At 41.7% G+C, this 25,073-nt stretch overlaps 1 protein-coding gene across 1 annotated transcript in view; it reads left to right on the plus strand.

Moving 5' to 3' along the window:
• Positions 1-7,546, plus strand: part of FLT1 (fms related receptor tyrosine kinase 1) — a 74,709-nt gene extending 67,163 nt beyond the window's left edge. The window contains exon 13 of the mRNA XM_044284641.1: positions 1,445-7,546. Within this exon, the coding sequence (XP_044140576.1) occupies positions 1,445-1,842 (398 nt within the window). The 3' untranslated portion in view covers positions 1,843-7,546. The remainder of the gene's footprint in view (positions 1-1,444) is intronic.
• The last annotated feature ends 17,527 nt before the right edge of the window (positions 7,547-25,073 follow it).

Genomic DNA, 25,073 nt, shown 5'->3' on the forward strand with positions numbered 1-25,073 from the left:
CTTTTCATTGGTGCCATTTTGGTGTGTGTGACTTTTTGATCACTTTTCATAAAAAAAATTTGGGGGAGCTAAAGTGACCAAAAAATGCCGTTAGGCCCCTTTCACGCGAGCGAGTTTTCTGCGCAGGGGCAATGCGTGACGTGAACGCATAGCACTTGCACTGAATCCTGACCCATTCATTTCAATGGGTCTGTGTACGTGAGCATTTATTTTTTTCACGCATCAGTTCTGCGTTGCGTGAAAAACGCAGCATGTTCTATATCCTGTGTTTTTCACGCAGCCCTGGCCCCATAGAAGTGAATGGGGCTTCAGTCAAAAACGCATTGCATCCGGAAGCAGGTTCGGATGCAATGTGTTTTTCACTGATGGTTGCTAAGAGATTTTGTATGTAAACCTTTAGTTTTTTATCACACTCGTGAAAAACGCATTAAAACGCATCGCACCCACGCAGAAAAAAAACTGACCGACATCACAGACAAAACTGACTAAATTTGCTTGCAAAATGGTGCGAGTTTCACTGAACGCATCCGGACATAATCCGTCACGCTCGTGTGAAAGAGGCCTAAGTCTTTATATGGAATAAATATTTTAATATTTAATATTTCAATAGTACATTTTTCGAACGTTTATTTTGATTTTGAGGAAAGGAGGGTGATTTGAATTTGTACTTAAAAAAAAATAATTAACTAATTTAAAAAACTTTTTTTTTTTACACTTTTTAAAGTTCCCATAGGGAACTTGAACATGCAATCATTAGATGGCTTCTCTCGTAGACTCCAATGCACTAGAGGAATCCTTTGCAGGCCCGGGAGCTCCTGTTTTTTTTTTTTAAGCTCACAGATGCTGTGATCACATTTACATTAGACCCTGGTGTCTGCTATTTTAAACAGCAGACACCCGGCGGCTATGGTGCTGTCTGGGTTTGTAAGCAGGCATCAGCTTTTAAATAACCCAATGGGGTTAAACACAGCAAGCACAGAAGGGGTTAAACACAACACCCACCCATAGCACCCACGCTCTCCAACCTACCACACAGATCATTTTTTTTGTTGGTTAAACCTATGGCAAAAGAACCCAATCCAGTACAAATTACCAGACTCGAGAATGGCCCATCTTTCAGCTTCATTCACATCTACATCTGAGGCTCTGTCAAAAAGTTTGTCAAAAATAGCAGAAAGAAAAGTCTTTCTTCTCTGATAAAAAAAACCTTTTCCCAAACGGAAACCTAATAGATCCAATTATAGTCAATGGGATCTGTTCGTCTCTGTTCCTATCAGTTCCGGCACTTCTGTTATTCTATGACGGAGCAGAAGAACGGAAATGAATAGCAAGAATGTGAAAGCGCCCTTACTCCCGCTCCTATTGGTATTACATTCTGCTTGTACTAATAAATAATTTGATATGATACATTTTATGTATATACTGTATCTTTTAAATCTTTCAGATGTACCCAGTGGATTCCACATAAGCATAGACAGGGTGGCTAAAGAAGGTGAAAACATGACCTTAACATGTTCCGTCAACAAGTACCTTTACAAAAACATTAGTTGGATTTTACGCAGGAGAGTCGGGAATCGAACAATAAACCACAGCATCAGTAAGCAAAGAAGTGCAATCGCAACAGAGTATTCTACCATTCTAACCGCCGTTATCCAAAACGCGACACAAGCCGATTCAGGAACCTACGAGTGTAGGGCGACCAACACCTTCACTGGAGACGTCATGTCTCAGAGCAAAGACATTGTCATCAAGGGAGAACCTTGCAGTAGGAAAATTCACTTTTCACGGACCTCTAAACAAAGAAGAAAAAATTGTACTACAGAAAGTAGCGTAACCCAATAAGAATGACTCGAGCCATCGTTCTCAGAGATAGTGATTGAAAATCAAAGGTACTTATTATACTTCCTGCAAGGACTGGAGAAATGGCTGCAGATGTATGGAGCAGTGGCTACACGCCAGTGCAGACCGCATTCTTATCATTCTCTACTGTATCGGAAGCCATTTATTTTCCAGAAATAAACCAGTCCAAAGATGGAAGAGATGACATTCAAAGATTATTCTGCAGATTTGCTCCAGTGTTAACCCAAGCCTAGAATGAGTACAGTACTGAGATGGAACATAGTCTTTCTATCCAGATTAGGCCAGATCTGTAGCACATATTGTAAGGGTTAGGGGTTACTTTTACATTATTTTGTCTGAATATAGACATCACCTACCAAAAATATACAGAGAACTTGCTTTTAATTCAAATCTCAGGTTTGAAAAATTAGGTGATTTATAATGGTTTTAATCCATGTGATGAAAATATGGAACATGATGAATAGAGAATTTATATGAAACATCACATTTGAAATTCCAACCACTTGGTTTCCATATGATTTGACATTCATTCCTTTTTCCAGGTAGCTATAATGCACCTTAACGATTGAGCTGCTATAATACAGTGTTTTATGCAATTATAGCTATTTTATTTTATTAAATTATTTAATGCTTTAAAATGTATGGCAGCATATATCAGACACGGAACACCAAGGCAGCATAGCTTGTATCAGACCCTACTGCAATGCGTCTGGTTAGAAATGTCTGACACATCTCCAGAAGATGTGGATTGATCGGTTGATTGATGACCTTATCTATATTGTATGGGGCGGTAAAAGGTATTTTTATAAAGGGATTTCATGATGGATTCTTTATTAACACATGTAGGATATGATAATTCGGTATTATCAGCACAATATCTATTTGTATGGCTTTCTAACTTCTACTGGGAAGCACCAGATATCTTCTGGGTTGATCTACAGTTGGTTAACCATGCTGTTTAGAACCTCATTGTCATTGTGACCCTATAGAGATAGTGTTATGGGCACATGATCAATCACTTGGAAGAGCACCAAATAAGACAACTCTTAAGATTATTTAACAGGAGGTCATAGGTGACCTTTGTGATTGCCACGTGTAGCTACAGGTCATCAGAAGTCCACCAACTGTTTTTGTTGCTTGCTTCATGGTAATGTTTAGAGTGGACTTTTCTCTAGGAGACTGCTGGTTTTTGGTGTGGTGTTGAGGTGCTAATGGTGCTTGTCCAATAACTATTACATATAAGAAACCATCAAGACCTAGTTCTTTCATACTGGAAATAACATATAGCCAATATGTTGTAGGAAAACCCTACATCCAGCCTTGGAAGGCAACTACACATGTGATTTATAATATGGTATATTAACTTATTCTACTCATCTCCTAGTTTAGGTCAGATAAAACACTGATCAACAATGAGCACCAAATAGTAACACCATATATCATACATGTATACTGTATATATCTGTACTGCATCATGCCTTCATATACAGAAGGAAGTTCTTGATAAAAACTCTTCTTAAAGTGTCAAGATGGATATGTTGGGTTAGCTAGGGAGGTAACCAATACAATTTTTGAAAATACTTTTAATATCCAATATTCCACGCAGTGGAATTTTGTTATTTTTTTATTTAATAACCCTCAGTGGCAATAGTTATCTCTGGATTCAAATGTTTGTCTATAATGTACATATATGCATTCTGTGCAGCCATATCTCAAAATTATTGTATTGTAAAAAGCCAGCAAATATTTAAAAATAACCTATACTTTTGTATGTTTTTGGATGATTGTACATAATTCCTTTAATATTTTAATATAAAATTTAAGTATATAAGTAAATATTTGGATGGGAATGCACTGAGAAATATACTGAAGAAAAGGTGTGACTTACACTGCTTACTGTTGTATGATAGGACAAAATCAAGGGTTAGCATTTAGCCTCTTTATGAGCCTCTGTATTCTGGTGGCTATTAATGCCTGAGACGGTGGCGCCAAGATAGAACCCCCCTTAACAAAATAAAAACTTTTAATTATGGTATTCTGAGATGTAAAATGCTAAATTTGTAGCATAATTGGTTTATTTTTCAATGGGATTTGTCACTTTAGGTCCATATTTTAAGCTAGACTCAGCAAGCTTATACTGTATATCAGAATGGCTGTAGGCCATACACTGTGCATATGCTATGTGGGTATAGGTAATGGTTTAAAGGGCTTGTCCAGCCTTTATTAAGCGATGGCCTATCCTCAGGTCCGATACCCCCATCAATCAGCTGTTCTGTGTAGCTACAGAGTAACGACAACATTGGTGATGGACGCCTGCAGATGAGCTAGTGATGGCCTATCCTAAGGATAAACCATCAGTTAAAAAAGGCTGGACAACCCTTTTAAGGGGAGTTTGTCAGCAGGAAATCCACTGATAAACCACCAGAGGGTGGGCCCAAGCTACTCTATGCATCCTTGTTCCTCCCACCTCCTCACCAGAGCCTCCCTCTTCTTCCTGATTGCGAGGGCCAGTCAGGGTGACTATGCAGGAACCTGACCCTGTCGATCAAGAAGGAGAGGCAGGGGCTGACAAAGGAAGCAGGAGGAGTAAGGGTGCACAGAATGGCTTGGGACAGCCCTTGGTGCACTTAAGAAAGTACTTAAATACATATATAAATGAGCAATCATTTACATATGGATTTAAATTACTTTCTCTCCAGAATGAAGAGATGGATCACTAAGTGAAAGGTAACATTATATTCAGCTGAGCTAGCTCTACAAGGCATTGTGCATTTCCTGGTGACAGATTCCCTTTAAAGGGGTTCAAATGGTATTAAAATGAGCAAAAAGGGCTTTTTTTTCCCTAGAAATAGCTCCACTCTTGTGCATGGGATGTGTCTGGTGTTGCAGCTCAGCTCCTTTAGACTGAATAGTCTAATAGACAAGAGTGGTGCTTTTTCTGGAAAAAGTAGACGTAGGAGCCAGTATCATTCCCTCACTACTCAGTGTAGCCAGTTAGCATGCAGCCCTAGTTCTATCTGTATTCCTCTCTATTGTTTTATTGATGACATCACTGTACCGATATCACAGCTATTTTCAAAGTCACATATCTCCTTTAATTGTGCATAGACATCCAAGCTGTCTGACCGGTGGGGAGTCTATATATATCTTGAGCGTAGCTTGTTTTCGGATTGATTTCGTTAAGGCACTAATCCAAAATAAACAAGTCCTTAAATAGAAGATTTGTGGAAAGGGGACAGGAAGAATGGGATTGACAGAGAACAGAAACAGTGTAGACACATAAGATGGAATTCTTCAGAAATCTGCAGACTTGGGGCATGACTTAATGTTTTCCCAGTTTAATAAAATAAACGACTTTGTCATCCAGCTCTAACAAAAAAACGTGCAAAAAAACTGCTGAAAATATGAACATGTTGCACGTATGTATTGTAAGTGAAAGACCCTGTACTGTAGTTGATCAGCTCACAGTTTCATAAAGCTTGTACCACTAACGTTCCAGGTCTGGTGTATCAAACGAGAGGGGAGACCTCCAGGGTTCATGGAATTCTCAGCGTAATACTAAAAAGTTCAACTTCTGACATATCATAGTGAGTGACATATCAGATGTTTTGATTGGTGGTGATCTGGGTGCCTGGACCACCGCCGATCGTTGATACAAAGGGGTAGGAGAGCTCAGCTGAGTGCTGTGCCCCTCTGGTTGCCTCTGGAACTCCTTTGAAAAATAAGGTTAGTGGTGTGCAGACTCACAGACTTTCTAGGAATGCTTCTATCCTTCATTTCAGCAGTCAGTGGGGTCTCAGTGTCCAGATCACCAGAAACGGAACCTATGACATGTCAGACGTTTTCTGAAATGAGAGCTCCACTTTCCGCCTAGTAATATTGTTCTATATGGAGGTGAGATTACAGACAACGTGTTAAACATCGAGAGATTATGTAATTTTTTGTAGCATTTTAGGATGGAAGTACTGTACATATTTTACATATTGCTGATCACATACAATGTCAGCATGGTGACTATAGAGAAATGGGTGCTATAGAATGTTAGAATTCCTAATAAAGTAAGATAAACACAATAAACAGAACTATAGCGTGAGTCCACAGAAGGCCGTAGGCATCTCAAAGATAACTACCACAGTTAAAGGGCTTGTCAACTTTGGACAATCCATTGCTGTTGAAAGGGTCCTTTGAGGAGAAGCTTAACACAGGGCCTGCTACAATCACCTTTAGGCCTCATATACATGGCCGTTGCCCGGCCGCGGCCCTATTGCGGCCCGCAAACAGCAGGTCCACAATATGAGGGCACCGGCCTCCAATCCGGAGCTGCGGTGCGGAATGATGGCACGGAACCCCACGGAAGCACTACGGAGTGCTACGGAGTGTTTCTGTCCGTGCCTCCGCACCGCAAAAAAAAAAGAACATGTTCTATTTTTTTTTGCTGTGCGGACGGATCACGGACCCATTCAAGTTGTGGTCCCCAATGCACAGAACGGCCGCACAACGGCCGTGTGCATGAGGCCTTAATCTGTGGGGAAAACATGGCAGCCAATGTTTGATTTCCCTGCAGCACCCCCAGAGGGCAAATGAAGCATTACACAGTTCTTATTTAAATCAATGGGATGTTTACATGTGTTGGGTCCTCCAGAGATAGAGATGCTCTTTGACACTGTTGTTGGCTGTAGCTAACAGATGAGAAACCTAAATGGGGGAGTCCTTCCCTTTTAACTCAGAATTCCCTAATAGGTCATTTTGAATGTGGGCTTTGTAAACCAGACAAAACTAGAAAATAACAGTCAGTTATATTAATTTTACTAATTGTAGTAGGTGTATGTTGAGACAGGATAACCACTAAAGGTTCCCATAAAAGCAAAGTCAAAAGAACCCACCAGTTTCAGTGGGACTGCCCAGCTTTCCAGCGAGAGAAGGATTGGTCATGTTGAATTTCGGACCAAATATTTGTTTTCATGGGAGATATGCCGCCAAAGGTGTCTGATTATAATATACTGCCCTCTCCCTATAGATAATGAGCTGTGAAGACAAGCTGTTGACTGAACGAGTGTTCCATCAAGAGCTATGATAGGTGTTTGGCCACCTTAATGCTATGGACGGGTGGGATGAAATACATCCAGCACTTTCATAAAAGTACCACTTTTTATTGCAAAACCATTATAGGCAACATTCAACAAGTTTTGAACCAAAGACCCTTAGACCTTAGACTTGTTTGAAATGGATCAAGGAAACTTTTGGTGGCGTTAATGGTTTACTAGTAATAAATAATTTGTTTTATCAAGTCATACTTTATCTTGTTTGGTGGTCTTTGAAGACACAAGCCTTGGACAGTTTGAAGGAATACAATATGTGACATTTTAGGAATGTGCTTTAAACATATAGTGGCTTGAGTTTGTATTGATTATAGCATCCTTGGAAAGCTTGATATTGGTAATCAGGCCACAAGTTTGATACACAAGACAGAGCTGAAAAGCACCATTAGTGGTACAAGAGTTCTGGATATATCGATGATTAATGTGGCCACGAGCTTAATTTTGAAAAACCAAAGTATTAAGTTAGCCGTAGTGTTAGGCTGCATGCACACGAGCGTTGTTTGTTTCCTTGTCCGTTCGGGTTTTTTTGCGGATAGGATGCGGATCTATTCATTTCAATGGGTCCGCAAAAAATGCGGACAGCACTCCGTGTGCTGTCCGCATCAGTATGTCCGTTCCGTAGCCCCGCAAAAAAAAAATAGAACATGTCCTATTCTTGTCTGTTTTAGGCATTGTTACAATGGATCCGCAAAAAAAAAACGGATGGCATACAGATGTCATCCGTTTATTTTTGCGGATACGCAAATTGCGGACCGCAAAACACATATGATCTTGTGCATGTAGCCTAAGGCTGAGTTTACATCAGCATTCAGCCTTTCCGTTTTCCTGCTTCGTTATAGGAGCAGGAGAACAGAGGATGGATTTGGCACATAACTGAGCTGAACAGAGCCTACGAATCCCATAGACTATAATGTGGTCCGTTAGGTTTCAGTTCAGAGGAAGATTTTTGAAGCAGAGACAAAAGTTGTGTACACAGGACTATTGTCTCTGCTACAAAAATTTTCCTCTGAGTGGAAACCTAATGGACCCCCATTATAGTCTAGGGGTCCTTAGGCTCCGTTTGGCTCAGTTATGTGCCCAAACCGTCCTTTCTGTTTCCCTGCTCCTATAACGGAGCAGGAAAACGGAAAGGCTGAAGTCTGATGTGAACTCAGCCTAAAGCTCTGTTCACATTAGTCTAATGGAATAGATCCTGATTGATCCCAATGACTTACAATGGGGTCCATCAAGTTTCTATTTTTCACAGAAAAAAATAGCTAAATAAAGCAAAGGAAACCCAATGCAGATGTCAGGGTTAAAACGCGCCACTCTTGTCCTGGGGCTATATTTGGTTTTACAACTTATCCCCTGGAATGGAGCTGAGTGCAATACCAAATAAAGCCAATGGACAGACATGGCACTGTTTCTGAAAAAAACATTTAAAATAATGCCTTTTTTGTAATTCTAGACAACCCCTGAGATGACTTCTTATTACGTCTACTTCCAAATATTGGCTTTTTGTCTTTTATTTACTTGAAACTAAGTATCTTTTTCTGAAGTGAGTTCAATCACTAGTGGTATTAAACGGGAGTCGGGACCATTTATTTTTCATATACAATGAAATTTCAAAGGCAACATTAATGACCCATGAAGCTTACACTGTGAACTGGAAGGAAACTTTCCATTAAATAATACAGTTGTGTATATTCATTCCATATAAACTCATAGGTCAATATATAACTTATTTAATGTCAGAGATGACTTATTTATAGAGCGATAACCGTCTTAAGATATATACCTTAACATTGTTCTATGTCCAATGTACTTATTTCAGGGTCTTTTTATTGCAATACACGATCTTGTTTTTCAGTGGTAACATATTCAATGTATATTGTATATATTTTCATATTTCAAGATAGCATTTTAATTAATATTGAAAATTGTATTAACAATTTCTAAAAATATAAAAAATATTCCTATTTTTGCACATGTCTGTGGATTGGATTTTTTTTTTTTGTAACCTGGATTTCTTAATAAAAAGATTAATTTTGGAGGATTGTTATTAAAAATTATGTTTTCCTGTTTTTACTTTTGTATTAAATCTCCATTATTCTGTACACAATAGGCGACCTGTCTGTGCTACAATGGGGTCAGTCTGCTACAATGTGAGTGATCGGCACCCACGGTCGGTTTTTAGCACAGAACAGCAGGAACGGACAGACAACAATATGATACCAACAACTTCTGGTTGGGAACCTGTAAGGCAGTTTCCGCCCTCCTGAGCCTAAACTGGGGTCCCACGACTGCACTTTTCTTTCACGTGGGAATAGCCATTGTAAGTGTGACAAGTAAACAATGGCATTTCCTTAAAACTCTACTTTTAAGCAGAATAAATATGTTAGGAAACAATCAATAATGTGACACATTTCAACAAATGATACATTCAGCAGTGCCAACTAATATGTCCTGCTTTGTCGTCTTCCTTTATGGAATTGTATCTTAAGACAAAACAAGAAAATAGTCACACTTGATATTAACATTCACCAATGTTTCCACACCATTTAATTAGAATTTAAAACAGATCTGAAATACCACACACATAGGCTGCTATGGGCAACTATACCTCATGAGGCTTTTGATTTTATACTAACGCATGGGGAGTTATTATTATTATTTTTTGGCCCAGATTCATGTGGAATCCATGAGGACAAAATATGCTTCATTGTATGCATTATGAATGTATTTCCCCTAGAAGCATTGTATTAGGTCAGTGGTCCGCCACTGCCATGCTATTTACCGTGCTGCCCAGCGTCCTCTGCAAGCTGCAGTCTCCATTACTCCAGTCTTTGCTCTGTTAGGCTACATGCATACGACTGCGTGACTGCAGTTTTTTTGACGGCCGTCACATGGCTGTTTTCACGGCCACTGCAGTCTATGAGAATGTTTTGTGGTTTTTTTTGCCTGTTTTCACGGCCAGACAGACCCCATTGAAATCAATGGGACAGTTTTTAATGGCCGCTTAAACAGGAGTGCACCTGTGCATCGGCCGATATACACAGGTACACTAGTGCAGTATGGCCTTTTAAGGGTTAAAAAAAACACTCACCTTATCCACTTGCACCCGCATAGGCAGTCACGTTTAGTGCTTTTGTTGAAAAGGGCCTGGGCTCAGCGTGGTGACATCACCACGCAATCATGCTGGGGGCACATGGTAATGTCATCACGCCAATCATACGTCCTTTGGCAGGTTCATCACAATCAAGAGAGGAGTGAATGCCTCTGCATGTGAAAGTGGATGAGGTGAGTGATTTTTTTGCTAAAGAGAAACATTACAGCTGAGGATCACAATGGGAAAATTGGGGGTTACTATAGGCAAAATGATTACAGCTGGGGACTCTATGGGGGACATTATTACTGCTGGGGCCACTAGAGGGAGATTATGGGCCACCATGGGGGACATTACTGCTGGGGCCACTATGGGGGACATTATGGGCCACTATAAGGGACATTATTACTACTGGGGGCCATTATGAGGAACATTATGTATACTGAGGGCACTGAAGGGATTGGGAGGATTTGTTATAATCCTTCCACTGCCAATGGCTCAGGGTACCTGGATATTTAAGGCACCCTCTCCAGGCAGAGGGTGCCTGAGCTTAAAGGTTCCCTGTGACCAGCAAAGGTGTTTCTAAGGTGCTTGTGATTTACCTGCGTTGTCCAGCCTGTGTTCGTTCCCCTCTGTGTTCTTGCTGTGTACCCTTCCTGCTTGTTTGCTCCTGACCTCACAGTTCAGTTTCTGTTCATGTTTATGTTCTCCTAGTCTGTCTCCTTGTCTGCAGTACACTCTTGGTTCCTGCTAGCCTTGTTCCTGTATCCACCACTCCCCCGTTCGCTTACTTTCTTAGTGTCTCCTGTTCAGTTTTACCAGATATCTGCAGTTCCAGTATTAGTGACATTCCAGACTGCTTTTCAGGATAACAACTACCGTCACACTCAAACATGGATAATGCAGTCCTATAACTGCCCAGACCTACTATCTCTACCTACTTGCACCATCACCCTAGGCAGTGACCCACAACTGGATGACAGTCCAGTCCCTGTACTGCAATACACGAAGGGCGACACACAAACAAGGACAAACAAACACCAAGAGAGTCATCAAATGCCAGTTGGACAATACAGGACAAGTTACGCCAGAGGCAAACAAAAACACCAAAACATGCCAAAATGTCGGAGCCAGGAGATCAATACGATACCAAAACGCCAGAAGCCAAAACCGCAGTCACAAAGCTAAATCTAGAAATCCAAATCCATGTGAGCCTTCAGTAATGCAAGGAATCTATAGAGGATCCAGAGGAGAAGAAATTCACTGGCACCTATAGACACAGGTGCCGGCCTTTTGTGCCAGAGGAGGGCAGCTCATGCTGGCGTGTCAGTTTGCTGGGCAAAGCTGCCGCCCGCGCGCCCTGATGCTTGTGAGCCCCAGCGCACCTCCTCATTGGCCTAAGCTCCGACATCAGCGAGGGCCACCCTGCAGTCCTGGTTCCCCAGGCAACCGGATGCAGCAGCGGCTGGGGGAACCATAACTCTGCTTCTGCAATTGTGGTGTTGTTTCCTAGCATCCCAGCCAAGTTACCTATGGTCAGGTTCTGCCTAAACCTTACAATCAGTATAAGTGACTGTTCAGACAATATCTGCAGTTTTGGTGTGTTTTTGGTGCATTTTGGTGTACTATGAGGTACCAGAAAGGATGAGTAGTCTGAGTTAGGTTACACAATCTGTCACATGCCATGCTGTGACAGGCAGTAGAGCATTAAAGAAGTAGCAGCCCAGCCTGCCTTAGGTCAGGAGAGCATGTGCGCCACCTGGCTTGGGGGCCTGATTGCCATTGTGACAGCTGTGACCCCTATGGCTACATAGATAGATACATGATATCTACAGTAGTGCTTGACAGTTTGTAAACCCTTCAGAATTTTCTATATTTCTGCATAAATTTGCCCTAAAACTACATCAGATTTTCACACAAGTCCTAAAAATAAGTATAGATAACCAAGTATAGATAACCATTGGATTAAGGTCAGGACTTTGAAACTTTAATGTTCTTTAACCATTTCTTGGTATAAAAACATGTGTGCTGTGGATTGGTGGAGTCTAAATTCCTTAGAGATGGTTTTGTGATCTTTTTCAGCCTGATGAGAATCAACAACTCTTCTTCTGAGGTCCTCAAAAATGTCCTTTGTTTGTGACATGATACACTCCCACAAAACATGTGTTGTGAAGATCAGTTTGAAGATCTTCTAATCCTAAAGTTTCACATACTTTTGCACACTCATAAACATGTGATATCATTTTTCTCAAAAACTAACTGGCCAAGTCTAATAATTTTGAATCATTTGTTTGACTTGGTTATCGTTATCTACTTTTAGGACTTGTATGACTGATGTAGTTTTAAAAGAATGGCGTGGTATTAAACAAGCAGGAAGTGCTCAAACCCACATGCAGTTGTGCATATATATAGGGGAGCAAATCCTGCACTTGTGGCCCGTTGCTAATGACGATCCCCAGCAAAAATTCATACAGTGGAGGATGCCCGCAGCGAACCACAAGTACCACAATAGACATCCTACACAAGATAGAAATTATGTGGATGTGATAATCAATATAGTTAAACAAAACATGCAATGCAACAGCTCACTGCAAACCAAATAAAGTACAAAATTGCATCATAATTGCAAATGCTACACTAATAAGTTAGAGATGCTTGGCAAATCGTTTTGTACAAAATTATTTGAGCCCGTCTGCCACACATCAAGGCTATATCTAGTTAGACGGGTTCCTAACACTAAATTTTACCTGTTATGTGCCATGACGGCTACCATATAATTCAGAAAGTGCAATTATGTGGATGTGATATTCAATATAGCAATATAACAAAATGATAGCAAAGACAGGTGCACTCTGCGGTCTTACCAAACCCTCAAACTGATTTTAAAATTGAGAGATTAGCCAACATGTCTTATCAGCCAGTCTTGAGTGGGACTCGCAGACTCCTCACTCCTTCCATTGCTAGCATGGTTACATGCTGGAGGTAACTGGTGAGTTGTTTGTGAGTCGGCCTCATGATCCTGTAATTTGCCCACTGGCTCCTGGTATTGCCCATATGGCACAGGTAGGTGAGTGTTAGGTCACCGAGCTACTTGAGAAACCTTGGCGCGGTGCTCAGGCTCAGACATGTCCTTCACGGCTAATCTCTCAATTTTAAGATCAGTTTGAGGGTTTAGTAAGACCACAGAGTGCACCTGTCTTTGCTATTATTCTGATGTAGTTTTAGGTCAAATTTATGTAGAAATATAGAAAATCTGAAGGGTTCACAAACTTTCAAGCACCATTATAAGTGTTGAGCGAATCGGAGTATCCAAAGTGGACTTTAATCCGAATTTCAGGAAAAATCTTCACATAGTTTTCATATTTCTGTGAGTTCACATAGTTTTTCAGATGGTCAGATGGTAATTGTTTAGGACACAGGACATGTGGATTTCATTGCAGAAATCCTTTGCAGGAAAACACAAAAAGCAAGAGTAGAAAGATGTGACTGTGTGTTCAGTGATACCACCCTGTATCGGGCAATGCCCATGGAATGGCAATGCAACCATTAGTGTTGAGCGAAGCATTCGAAGCAGAATTCGGTCTGAAGTTTAGGAAAGCAACAATCCTGAATTTCCTCGCGCTTCATGGTAACAAATCTATTTTTCCTAAAATGGCACAAAAAAAAACCAATATCACCTCATTCATTTGCACACAAAGAGGCCGTCGCGGCCATCTTGATTGCAGAAACGGCGCACCGCACTGGCTGGGCGCGATGACGTCACAGCGCCTGGCCAGCGTGATGACATCATCATGTCACCCCGCGAGATTTCATGATCAAATGGATAAGGTATGTATTTTTTAAATTGGATTAGCCCCTGAAAATCCTAAATTTTAATCTCAGATGCCGCAATCAGTGATGAATGCGGCATCTGAGGGGTTTAATGACGGGGGTCAGCGCCCGCTACATACAAAGGAATGCGCTTCATAAAAAGTAATTAGTCACAAATCAAATCTCTTTGTGAAATTCTGCAAAGCAGCTTAACCAAGTTTTTCATAACTTTGCCAACTACACTGCGTTACAAATTATTATGCTAATTATAATTTTTCTCTGATTTTCATAAATGGTCAATGCAAATGACATTATACCGTAATTTTCAAGTCATCAACCATCAGTTCAAAATGCTTTTTATAGGTTGTAAAGAACTGAAAATGGTCATTTGTTAAATTTGCAGCATTAAGAGGTCACATGTACTGAAATTAAAAGGCTATTTCAATCAAAAACATCTTAACAGGCCAAGTTACCTGTTAACAGATAGGACCCCTTCTTTGATATCAGCTTCACAATTCTTGCATCCATTTAATTTGTGAGTTTTTGGAGAGTTTCTGCTTGAATTTCTTTGCAGGATGTCAGAATAGTCTCCCAGGCTTCTGTTTTGATGTGAACTGTCTCCCACCCTCATAGATCTTTTGCTTGAGGATACCCCAAAGGTTCTCAATAGGGATGAGATTAGGGTAGGATGGTGGCCACACCATGAGTTTCTCTCCTTTTATGCCCATAGCAGCCAATGACTCAGAGGTATTCTTTGTAGCATGAGGTGGTGCATTGTCATGCATGAAGATGAATTTGCTACGGAAGGCACGGTTCTTCTTTTTGTACCATGGGAGAAAGTGGTCAGTCAGAAACTCTATATACTTTGCCAAGGTCATTTTCACACCTTCAGGGACCCTAAAGGGGCCTACCAGCTCTCTCCCCATGATTCTGGCCCAAAACATGACTCCGCCACCTCCTTGCCGATGTCACAGCCTTGTTGGGACATGGTGGCCATCCACCAACCATCCATCTGGACCCTCCAGGGTTGCATGGCACTCATCAGTAAACAAGTCTTCATCTATGTCTGGGCCCACTGCAACTATTTCTGCATGTGTAGGTTTATGTTCAACTGCAAGCCTCTGGAGGATTTTACGCCTTGAGGTTCACAGGACTCCACAGGCACCAGCAGCTTCAAATACCTGTTTACTACTTTCTAATAGCATTTTAGCAGCTGCTCTCTTAATCCAATGAATTTGTCCGGGCAGAAACCTTCCTCATTATGCCTTTTTCTGTACGAACCCGACTGTGCTCTGAATCATCCACAAATCTCTTCACAGTACGATGATCACGCTTAGGTTTTCATGAAATATCGAATGTTTTCATACCTTGTCCAGGACATTGCACCACTAGACGCTTTTCGGGGGCAGAGAGATCCTTTTTCTTTCCAATATTGCTTGAAACTATGGCCTGCTTAATGTGGAACGTCCTTCTTTAGTAGTTGGGCTCACCTGGAAAACTAATTATCACAGGTGTTTGAGATTGATTTCAGTGACCTAAAGAGCCCTGAAACACAATACCATCCATAAGTTTAATTTAAAAACAAAAAATTACATCTTTATGACACCTAAGTCCATAATAATTTGGAAAAAGTGTATATATGATAGATAGATAGATAGATAGTTCTCTTCTTGCTTTTTTTTTAAATTGATTTGCAGTTTGCTCCATTGCTTGTGTTTTGGTTGTTTTTGTTATTCAGATATAAAGCTATAAGGAGATAATTTGTGGTGAACAAACTACATCTGCCCAGTGACTGGAGCAAGTTCCCTATCATGCACCAGAAACCATTATCTGATAAAAATAACTGTTTCTAAATAAAACATTGCAATAAACAAATGTTCTTGAGAGAGAAAAATCTGAATAGATTTATGAGAATTAATGGACTTTTAGAACCCCCCCCCCCCCAGTCCTCTCCAGTCTCCACACTTTCAGTGAACATCTTCGCCTATTTTTAGGAAGCAGAAAAATTCTAAGTAACTGCATCTGGTCACGTATCAAACCACAGAAGCTTACATCATGGCCCCGGCTATGAGAACTGGCCGGAGAGCATGTTTTCTCTGTAAAAGCATCTAAAGAATTTTAATAGAAATCTAATAGGAATGTAAAGAAGAACATTTTTTGCAGCTTGGATGGAACGGTGTCCACAAGACTTCATGTATGAACATATGAATGCTATTAGCACATACAAACTGTTGTAAACCACCTACTTGCTTCTCTAAGTAGGTGTAGAATAAAGGGCCTCGTCATAAGACTGGTATAAAATGGCGCTCTTTGATAAGTCTCGCCCATAGGGACATATTGGCCATAGCAACCAATCACAGCACAGATTAAATTTTTAAGAGCACTATAAGAAATAAAAGCTGTGCTGTGATTGGTTCCTATGGGCAACAAAGACAGGTTTTCTTTTTAAAAGTATCACTTATAAATGCTTTAAATGGTCAAAATATCCCATGTCTGACAAGGTAGATGAACATCTTAGTGTCGAATTGAGGTCCCTTGGGACCATTAAAGAATGTAATTCTGAAGGCCATTCCTCCAGCTACACAGACTGTGGCACCAGGTCCTTGATCAGGAGGGCAAAGGAAAAAGGTTCATCCTGGACAGGATGTGAGCAAGAAATACTGCTCCAGTGTGTTCAGTTAGGTTGGACACTTTCATAACCCCCAAAAGGAGGACATCATACCTAGGAAAGAGGGGCACGAAACTACAACACGCAGAATGGAAAGCATAATCTATATAACAGTGTCAGCTAAATTAGTAATTTATAACATAAATGATTCTTTTACTCCCTAAACTTGGCACCTGATTGCGATATTCAACTCCTTTTCTAGCTGCCTCCAAGAGTTTGCTAATGGCAAGGCATTTGTGGTACATTTTTGTACACCATTCTGCGAGGTTCGCACAGATATGAAGTTCTGTTTTTACATTATTTCTCTTATTTCTTCATCATTGAAAAACATGCTGTGTGAGCATTGCTGCATGAAATGGAATATATAGGCATTCACAATTGTAAGATTTTTTTTAACATCTTTATTTAAATATTCATATAACAAGACACATACATATTTCAGTATGACACTATGCACACTGATACATTGGATTAAACAGCATTCAAATAACATCTATGCCACAATTATAAGGAGAGGGAAAGATCCAGCAATAAGGGGGTGAGCCAGGGCATCCATTACTCAAGAACTAGCAGCTGGTGATGATGAAGATGGGCAAGGCCGACCACAGGTAACTAACCATTGCCTTCTAAAGCACTAAGAGATTGAGATATACTCTATGTGGCGTGTAAATGGAGATGAGAATTCCTGTATTTCATCTAATGAGAGATGAGTATTTATGAACCGCTGCCATTTCTTGAGGAACCATGCCACTCCACAATCTCTTACCCTTTCTGTATTTACTTTGTCCAGTATTTCATTTGCTGTGTTTTAATCGGACATAGTGGGCAGTGATGGTTCAAGCCAGTTTTGAAATAAACAAGCTTTGACCACTATCAGGGCAATGTGGGCTAAGGGTGATGTATTCCCTGGTTTGCGAGCTAGGTTATCAATAGGTGAAAATGATTCTTGAGGGGCTCCTTAGCTTTGGTGAACAACTTGAGATACCTCTCTTCACTGTTGTTCTCTGCCACCAATGTGTCACCAATTTCTTTTCCCCCAAATGGCACCACTCTGCCCGTCTGAATGTCACCATTTTGCCCCTTTGAATGCTACCACTCTGCCTCCCAATGTGTCAACACTCTGCTAATGCCACCACCCTGCCCCTCTAAATACCACCATTCTGCCCCCTCTTTCTCCAGACCTCTATACTTGTGCACTGGCTGCTGTTTAATGCTCAGTCAGTCGCTAGAGTGACATGATGACACAAGCTATTCACTCACAGTGGCACTGAGCCAATCCAGCGGTGAGTGAACAGCTTACGTCATCGCACTCAGCCAGTCACAGAGCAGGATATTGCGCTAGTGGCTGGAAAAGCACAAGAGCCTCTGTCAGTGCTGTGCTGGCAGTATGCACTCTGTGCAACCGTGCTGTGCCTTCGAAAAGGAGGAGTCCCAATCTGTCTGCCTGTCTGTCTGTGAATCTGTCCAAGCCTTTTAGTGGATGGAGGACTGGGAGCTTGTAAATAGGGCATCAGCTCAGTAAGTACAAGAATCTAGGTCCAGAGAAGCCAGCGTGAAGAACCAGAGCCACAACAAAACAAAACATCCGGTGTCGGGGCAGAGCAGCCAATGGCAGGCGGGGATGGGCCTCTCTAGTATCGCGGATGATGTTAGGAAGGCTCGTCCCCGCCACCGCCTGCCATTGGCTGCTCCCCCCCCCCCCCCCCCGACACTGGAAGTTTTCATCAGCGCACGGGGAGAAGCAGCAGCGGCCGTACGGGGACCAGGAGTGGAGCAGGGAGCTGGCGCCAGGTAAGTATATTCATTGTGAGGGGCCCGGGCATATGGTGGGCATTTAATAGTCTTGGATAACCCCTTTAATGCACTTGTAAGAGTATTGATATTACAGCCAAAAGAAATAAATAAAACCGGATGCCTCCATATCAAATCTAAACCATATTAAGATGCAGTAGGGTCCTATAAAGGTCCATGGGTGTTCTAGTATAACGCCATACAACAGAAGTACAGCTAGTACATAAGCCTCGATATACAGGAGTGGCAGTCAATGCAGTGACAATGAGGTGCGTAGATGTAACTTGAAGCTTCTCCCCTTTAGGCCCCTTTCACTGTAGCGAGTTTTCCACACGGGTGCAATGCGTGATGTGAACACATAGCACCCGCACTGAATCCGGACCCATTGATTTTTTTTTCACGCATCAGTTCTACGTTGCATGAAAAACACAGCATGTTCTATATTCTGCGTTTTTTGCACAACGCAGGCCCCATAGAGGTGAATGGGGCTTCAGTAAAAAATGCATTGCATCTGGAAGCAAGTGCGGATGCAATGCGTTTTTCACTGATGGTTGCTAAAAGATGTTGTTTGTAAACCTTCAGTTTTTTATCATGCTCGTGAAAAACGCATCCAAACGCCTTGCACCCGCGTGGAAAAAACTGAACAACTGAACTCAATCGCAGACAAAACGGACTGAACTTGCTTGCAAAATGGTGTGAGTTTCACTGAACGCATCCTGAACGCATCCAGAGCCAATCCGTCACGCTCATGTGAAAGAGGCCTTAAGAAACTAGTATCTTCTGGTGCCTTTAATCCCTCTGGGGCACCAGGGCCCAAGTCCTCCTGCTATTGATGTATCCCCCATAGATACGCCCCTCATGAGGTTTGTGGCGCTCCTCTTTTCCATCTGTTCCCATTTATTTTGCACTTAGAGCATATTAATGGCCACTGTTCTATTTTCAGCAGCTTTGTGATTTTGGTTCTACTTTTTCTGAGCTGCTCTGAGATTTCCTTCTGCTGTCACGTCCAATCAGCTCTGCTTTATGTCTACAAGCATTGTGAGGGGTTATTTATTTCCTCTCATGCAAACACACCATTGCAAGTCATAACATGGACTCTTAACATTCTCAAAAATGGTCCTCTCATCCATGGGAAAAGAGATCAGATCCATCCCAGTGATTGGAACCAGAATCTTCTGAGCACAGACTCTTGACTACTCTGAATTTGTGGAAGATTCTTTGTCTCCTTTCGACTGCTCAATGTAAAATGTGATAAATCTGGAGAATTCTATGTCTGTTTCATACTTGAACCCCGGGCGTGAGGTCAGTGGGAATCTGGTCTAGTAAGTGCTTTATCTGTCAACTGCAAAAAGTTCAGTAAATCATATGGAATATATTCTTACTGGTAGGGAGCGCCTAATGACACCTAAGTCTCTTTACTACTCGTCTTCTGATGTGACTTCACATTTTGAGCAAGAACTTGTACTAAATAAAATGTAATGATGCTGGTGGTTCAAAAGACTGCAGAACTTGGCTTCACCTATAATGGTCACCTTTTCCAAGTACTAACAGTGTATCTTGGTACTGAGATATACCCAGGATTAACAGTAGAGCTGAAATGCAAAAAAAACCCTGATAGATGCAAGTGCAACAAATATGACTGGCAGACAACAATGTACTGAAACAAATTACTGATAGATGACAGGAACCAAATGATCACAGATGCATATGGAGAAGATGGGAGTCTGGAAATGGAGTGGATGGAAGATGTTATGGGATACAGGCTGATAGCGGATAGATGACAGAGAACATGGTTACAGCTAAACTGAACAGAACCTGCTCTGAATACAACTCACCAAGACAGCCAAGACAAATCAACAACGCACCATAAGGCAAACGTTCAAGCATAGCAATGAAAGACCATGAGACTACAGATCCCAGACTTCACAAATAATCATTTAAACTAGAGCAAAATACAGAGAATCTGGAAAGAAATGCACATAGGATATGCTATTGCCAGCATATAGAATACAATCAGACCTGGACACATAAGGGCTCAGCAATCAACAGCTTTACCCTAATTAACCAAGCTAAGATAGGCAATAACCAAACCCAGATTTAGACATTTGTATAGTAACTAACACGAAGGACTGCCAGTTACCTTTTTTCCTTCCCATAAATAGCCTTTTGGAATAATACAGTATTTGTTCCACTGAAAGTGCATCGTGAGCATACAATAAGGGGGGAATTTATCATTGTAGGTGTATTTGAGGTTAGGTTGTAGACTGGAGTTGCTACGGATTTAGTAGAGTTAACACACATGATTTATGAGACGTGTTATCTAAACTAAATGCGTTAAGCAAACACCTTCAATTGCTTTTTAATGGCTTTTGTTTCAAGATAACACGATGAGTTAAAAAATTTGAGTTAAGAGTTTGTGTGTTAACCCTACTACATCTGTATGTACACCTGCTGCCAAATTTATGAAAATGGCACACAGTAATGATGCATTTGGTACAAGTGCAATGTGGTTGCGCCTATTTCAGTAAAGGTACACCAGGGGGATGCCTGGTGTGGAGTTATAAAATTTTTGTGACTTTTTAAAATGTTGCACTTTAGAAATGTGTCACAAGTGATCTACTATGAAATTCTGTCTATTTTTTCACTCTAAAATTATAGGTGAGGCTGGAAGGAGTGATGCTCAAAAAGTTGCAAATTTTCGCGCAAGAGTCCCTAAAAGGTCGTAAAGCCCCAGAATTCTGGCATGCAGGGCTTGCTAAATTTTCCCCTCTAACTCTTTTAGCAGTGAACCACTTTAGATTAAAGCTTTAAATCTTTAGCAGTGATCCATTGGGTTACTGCACTTGAAATTGAGCCTGAAAGAGTAGTGTTGTGCATTTATCCCGGCACCATTTTATCAGGGAAATGAAAGGACAAGGTACATGAGTCTCTATATGCTGTTGTAAAAAACAGGCCATCAATCAGCTTTTTATGGAACCTGAATGTAAGATAATGACAAAATAAAGCCTAAAGAAGAACAAGGTCCATCTGGGCTGCCTGGGGTTAAGCCTCTTAGCAGACACTATAAAGAAAAGGTTATTTTTTATTCTGTATAAACATTTGCGTACAGGACTCCAACCGATGCCACCATTCTTCAAATGCCCATTTTTTACCCACTTCATAGTTTATTACAGTTGAATAAATTCCCCTGCCCACTTAGCTGAATCTGTAAAGGAAAGATTACTTACCTGCTTCCTGGCGCTGGCTCCCCACTCCTTCTCTTTCAGGATTGCAATGCTCTGCTGGGCTCCCACGATGTGAACATCCGGTTTGACATCACCACAGCCAATGACTAGCCATGGCAGGACTGGATCCCCTTGCGTCATATGACCTTCTCTCCTATAGAAGTCAATGGGTTCAGCTCCTGACCATTGTGTCTATAGCTGACATGGCTGCCATATAGCAATTTTCTTAATGTTTTCTTAATGCTATTAAGAACAACTCAGCTCAGGCAAGATGGCCGCCCCCATAATCATGTTCAGGAAATGGAATAAAAAAATCTGCAGTCAGAAAAAAAAGGATATGTGTCAGTATCTGGTTTTAACTAGCAGCAAGCATCATTTTTGTTATCACATTTCCTTGAAGACTAGGGGTACCGAATAGTACTAGAGTTGAGCGAACACCTGGATGTTCGGGTTCGAGAAGTTCGGCCGAACATCCCGGAAATGTTCGGGTTCGGGATCCGAACCCGATCCGAACTTCGTCCCGAACCCGAACCCCATTGAAGTCAATGGGGACCCGAACTTTTCGGCACTAAAAAGGCTGTAAAACAGCCCAGGAAAGAGCTAGAGGGCTGCAAAAGGCAGCAACATGTAGGTAAATCCCCTGCAAACAAATGTGGATAGGGAAATGAATTAAAATAAAAATTAAATAAATAAAAATTAACCAAAATCAATTGGAGAGAGGTTCCATAGCAGAGAATCTGGCTTCCCGTCACCCACCACTGGAACAGTCCATTCTCAGATATTTAGGCCCCGGCACCCAGGCAGAGGAGAGAGGTCCCGTAACAGAGAATCTGTCTTCATGTCAGCAGAGAATTAGTCTGCATGTCATAGCAGAGAATGAGGCTTCACGTCAGCCACCACTGCAACAGTCCATTGGCATATATTTAGGCCCAGCACCCAGGCAGAGGAGAGAGGTCCCGTAACAGACAATCTGGCTTCATGTCAGCAGAGAATCAGTCTGCATGTCATAGCAGAGAATCAGGCTTCACGTCACCCACCACTGCAACAGTCCATTGTCATAAATTTAGGCCCAGCACTAGTGTTGAGCGGCATGTCCCATATTCGAATTCGCGAAATTTTGTGAATATTCGAAAGAATATTCGTAAAATATTCGCGATTATTCAAATTCGTTATTATTTCGCATATGCGATAATTCGAATTATCGCATAATACATATGCTATGCAAAATTCACATGTGCGCTAATGAAATCGCCTTACGAAGATTCGCAACTCAATTCAATCACTAATGTATGAATGCAATGCCCTTTGCCTCTGTTCTGGGACAAGTGTAGATATTCGCATGTGCGCTAATAAAATCGCCTTACGAAGATTCGCACCTCAATCACTTTCTAGGGAATGTGAGACTTTTGGGAATCAATCGAGATACAGTGGGGGGTGATGACAGTAGTTGACAGAGTACAGATCAATGTAATCTGTAAGGTGGAAAGTAAAATAAAAAATACGAATATTCGTAAATCGACTTTTACGAAGTTCTACGTATTCGCGAATATGGTGCTATACTATATGAATGCACAGGCCTTTGCCTCTCTGTTCTGGGGACAAGTGTAGATATTTGCATTTGCGTTAATAAAATCGCCTTACGAAGATTCGCAGCTCAATTCAATCACTAATGTATGAATGCAAAGCCCTTTGCCTCTGTTCTGGGACAAGTGTAGATATTCGCATGTGCGCTAATAAAATCGCCTTACGAAGATTCGCAACTCAATTCACTAATGTATGAATGCAAAGCCCTTTGCCTCTGTTCTGGGACGTGCCGATATTCGCATGTGCGCTAATAAAATCGCCTTACGAAGATTCGCGCCTCAATCACTTTCTAGGCAATGTGAGTAAGATCTGAGCTGTTGGACCTTTGGGAAACAATCAATTATATGTGTACTGTAATTTTGTGGGGGGGGGGGGGAAACAAAAAACGAATATTCGTTTTTACGAATATATAGCACTATATTCGAAATATTCGCGAAATCGCGAAGTTGCGATATTCGCGAAAAAAATTTGCTTTTCGAATATTCGCGCTCAACACTACCCAGCACCCAGGCAGAGGAGAGAGGTCCCGTAACAGAGAATCTGGCTTCATGTCAGCAGAGAATCAGTCTTCATATCATAGCAGAGAATCAGGCTTCACGTCACCCACCACTGTAAGAGTCAATTTTCATAAATTTAGGCCCAGAACCCAGGCAGAGGAGAAAGGTCCCGTAACAGACAATCTGGCTTCATGTCAGCAGAGAATCAGTCTTCATATCATAGCAGAGAATCAGGCTTCACGTCACCCACCACTGCAACAGTCAATTGTCATAAATTTAGGCCCAGCACCCAGGCAGAGGAGAGAGCTCCCGTAACAGAGGATCTGGCTTCATGTCAGCAGAGAATCAGTCTGCATGTCATAGCAGAGAATGAGGCTTCACGTCACCCACCACTGCAACAGTCCATTGGCATATATTTAGGCCTAGCACACAGGCAGAGCAGAGAGGTCCCGTAACAGACAATCTGGCTTCATGTCAGCAGAGAATCAGTCTGCATGTCATAGCAGAGAATGAGGCTTCACGTCACCCACCACTGCAACAGTCCATTGGCATATATTTAGGCCTAGCACACAGGCAGAGCAGAGAGGTCCCGTAACAGACAATCTGGCTTCATGTCAGCAGAGAATCAGTCTGCATGTCATAGCAGAGAATGAGGCTTCACGTCACCCACCACTGCAACAGTCCATTGGCATATATTTAGGCCTAGCACACAGGCAGAGCAGAGAGGTCCCGTAACAGACAATCTGGCTTCATGTCAGCAGAGAATCAGTCTGCATGTCATAGCAGAGAATGAGGCTTCACGTCACCCACCACTGCAACAGTCCATTGGCATATATTTAGGCCTAGCACACAGGCAGAGCAGAGAGGTCCCGTAACAGACAATCTGGCTTCATGTCAGCAGAGAATCAGTCTGCATGTCATAGCAGAGAATGAGGCTTCACGTCACCCACCACTGCAACAGTCCATTGGCATATATTTAGGCCTAGCACACAGGCAGAGCAGAGAGGTCCCGTAACAGACAATCTGGCTTCATGACAGCAGAGAATCAGTCTGCATGTCATAGCAGAGAATGAGGCTTCACGTCAGCCACCACTGCAACAGTCCATTGGCATATATTTAGGCCTAGCACACAGGCAGAGCAGAGAGGTCCCGTAACAGACAATCTGGCTTCATGACAGCAGAGAATCAGTCTGCATGTCATAGCAGAGAATCAGGCTTCACGTCAGCCACCACTGCAACAGTCCATTGTCATAAATTTAGGCCCAGCACCCAGGCAGAGGAGAGAGGTCCCGTAACAGAGAATCTGGCTTCATGTCAGCAGAGAATCAGTCTTCATATCATAGCAGAGAATCAGGCTTCACGTCACCCACCACTGTAAGAGTCAATTTTCATAAATTTAGGCCCAGAACCCAGGCAGAGGAGAAAGGTCCCGTAACAGACAATCTGGCTTCATGT

This window comes from Bufo gargarizans, chromosome 3, assembly GCF_014858855.1.
Source record: "Bufo gargarizans isolate SCDJY-AF-19 chromosome 3, ASM1485885v1, whole genome shotgun sequence".
Lineage (NCBI taxonomy): Eukaryota > Metazoa > Chordata > Amphibia > Anura > Bufonidae > Bufo > Bufo gargarizans.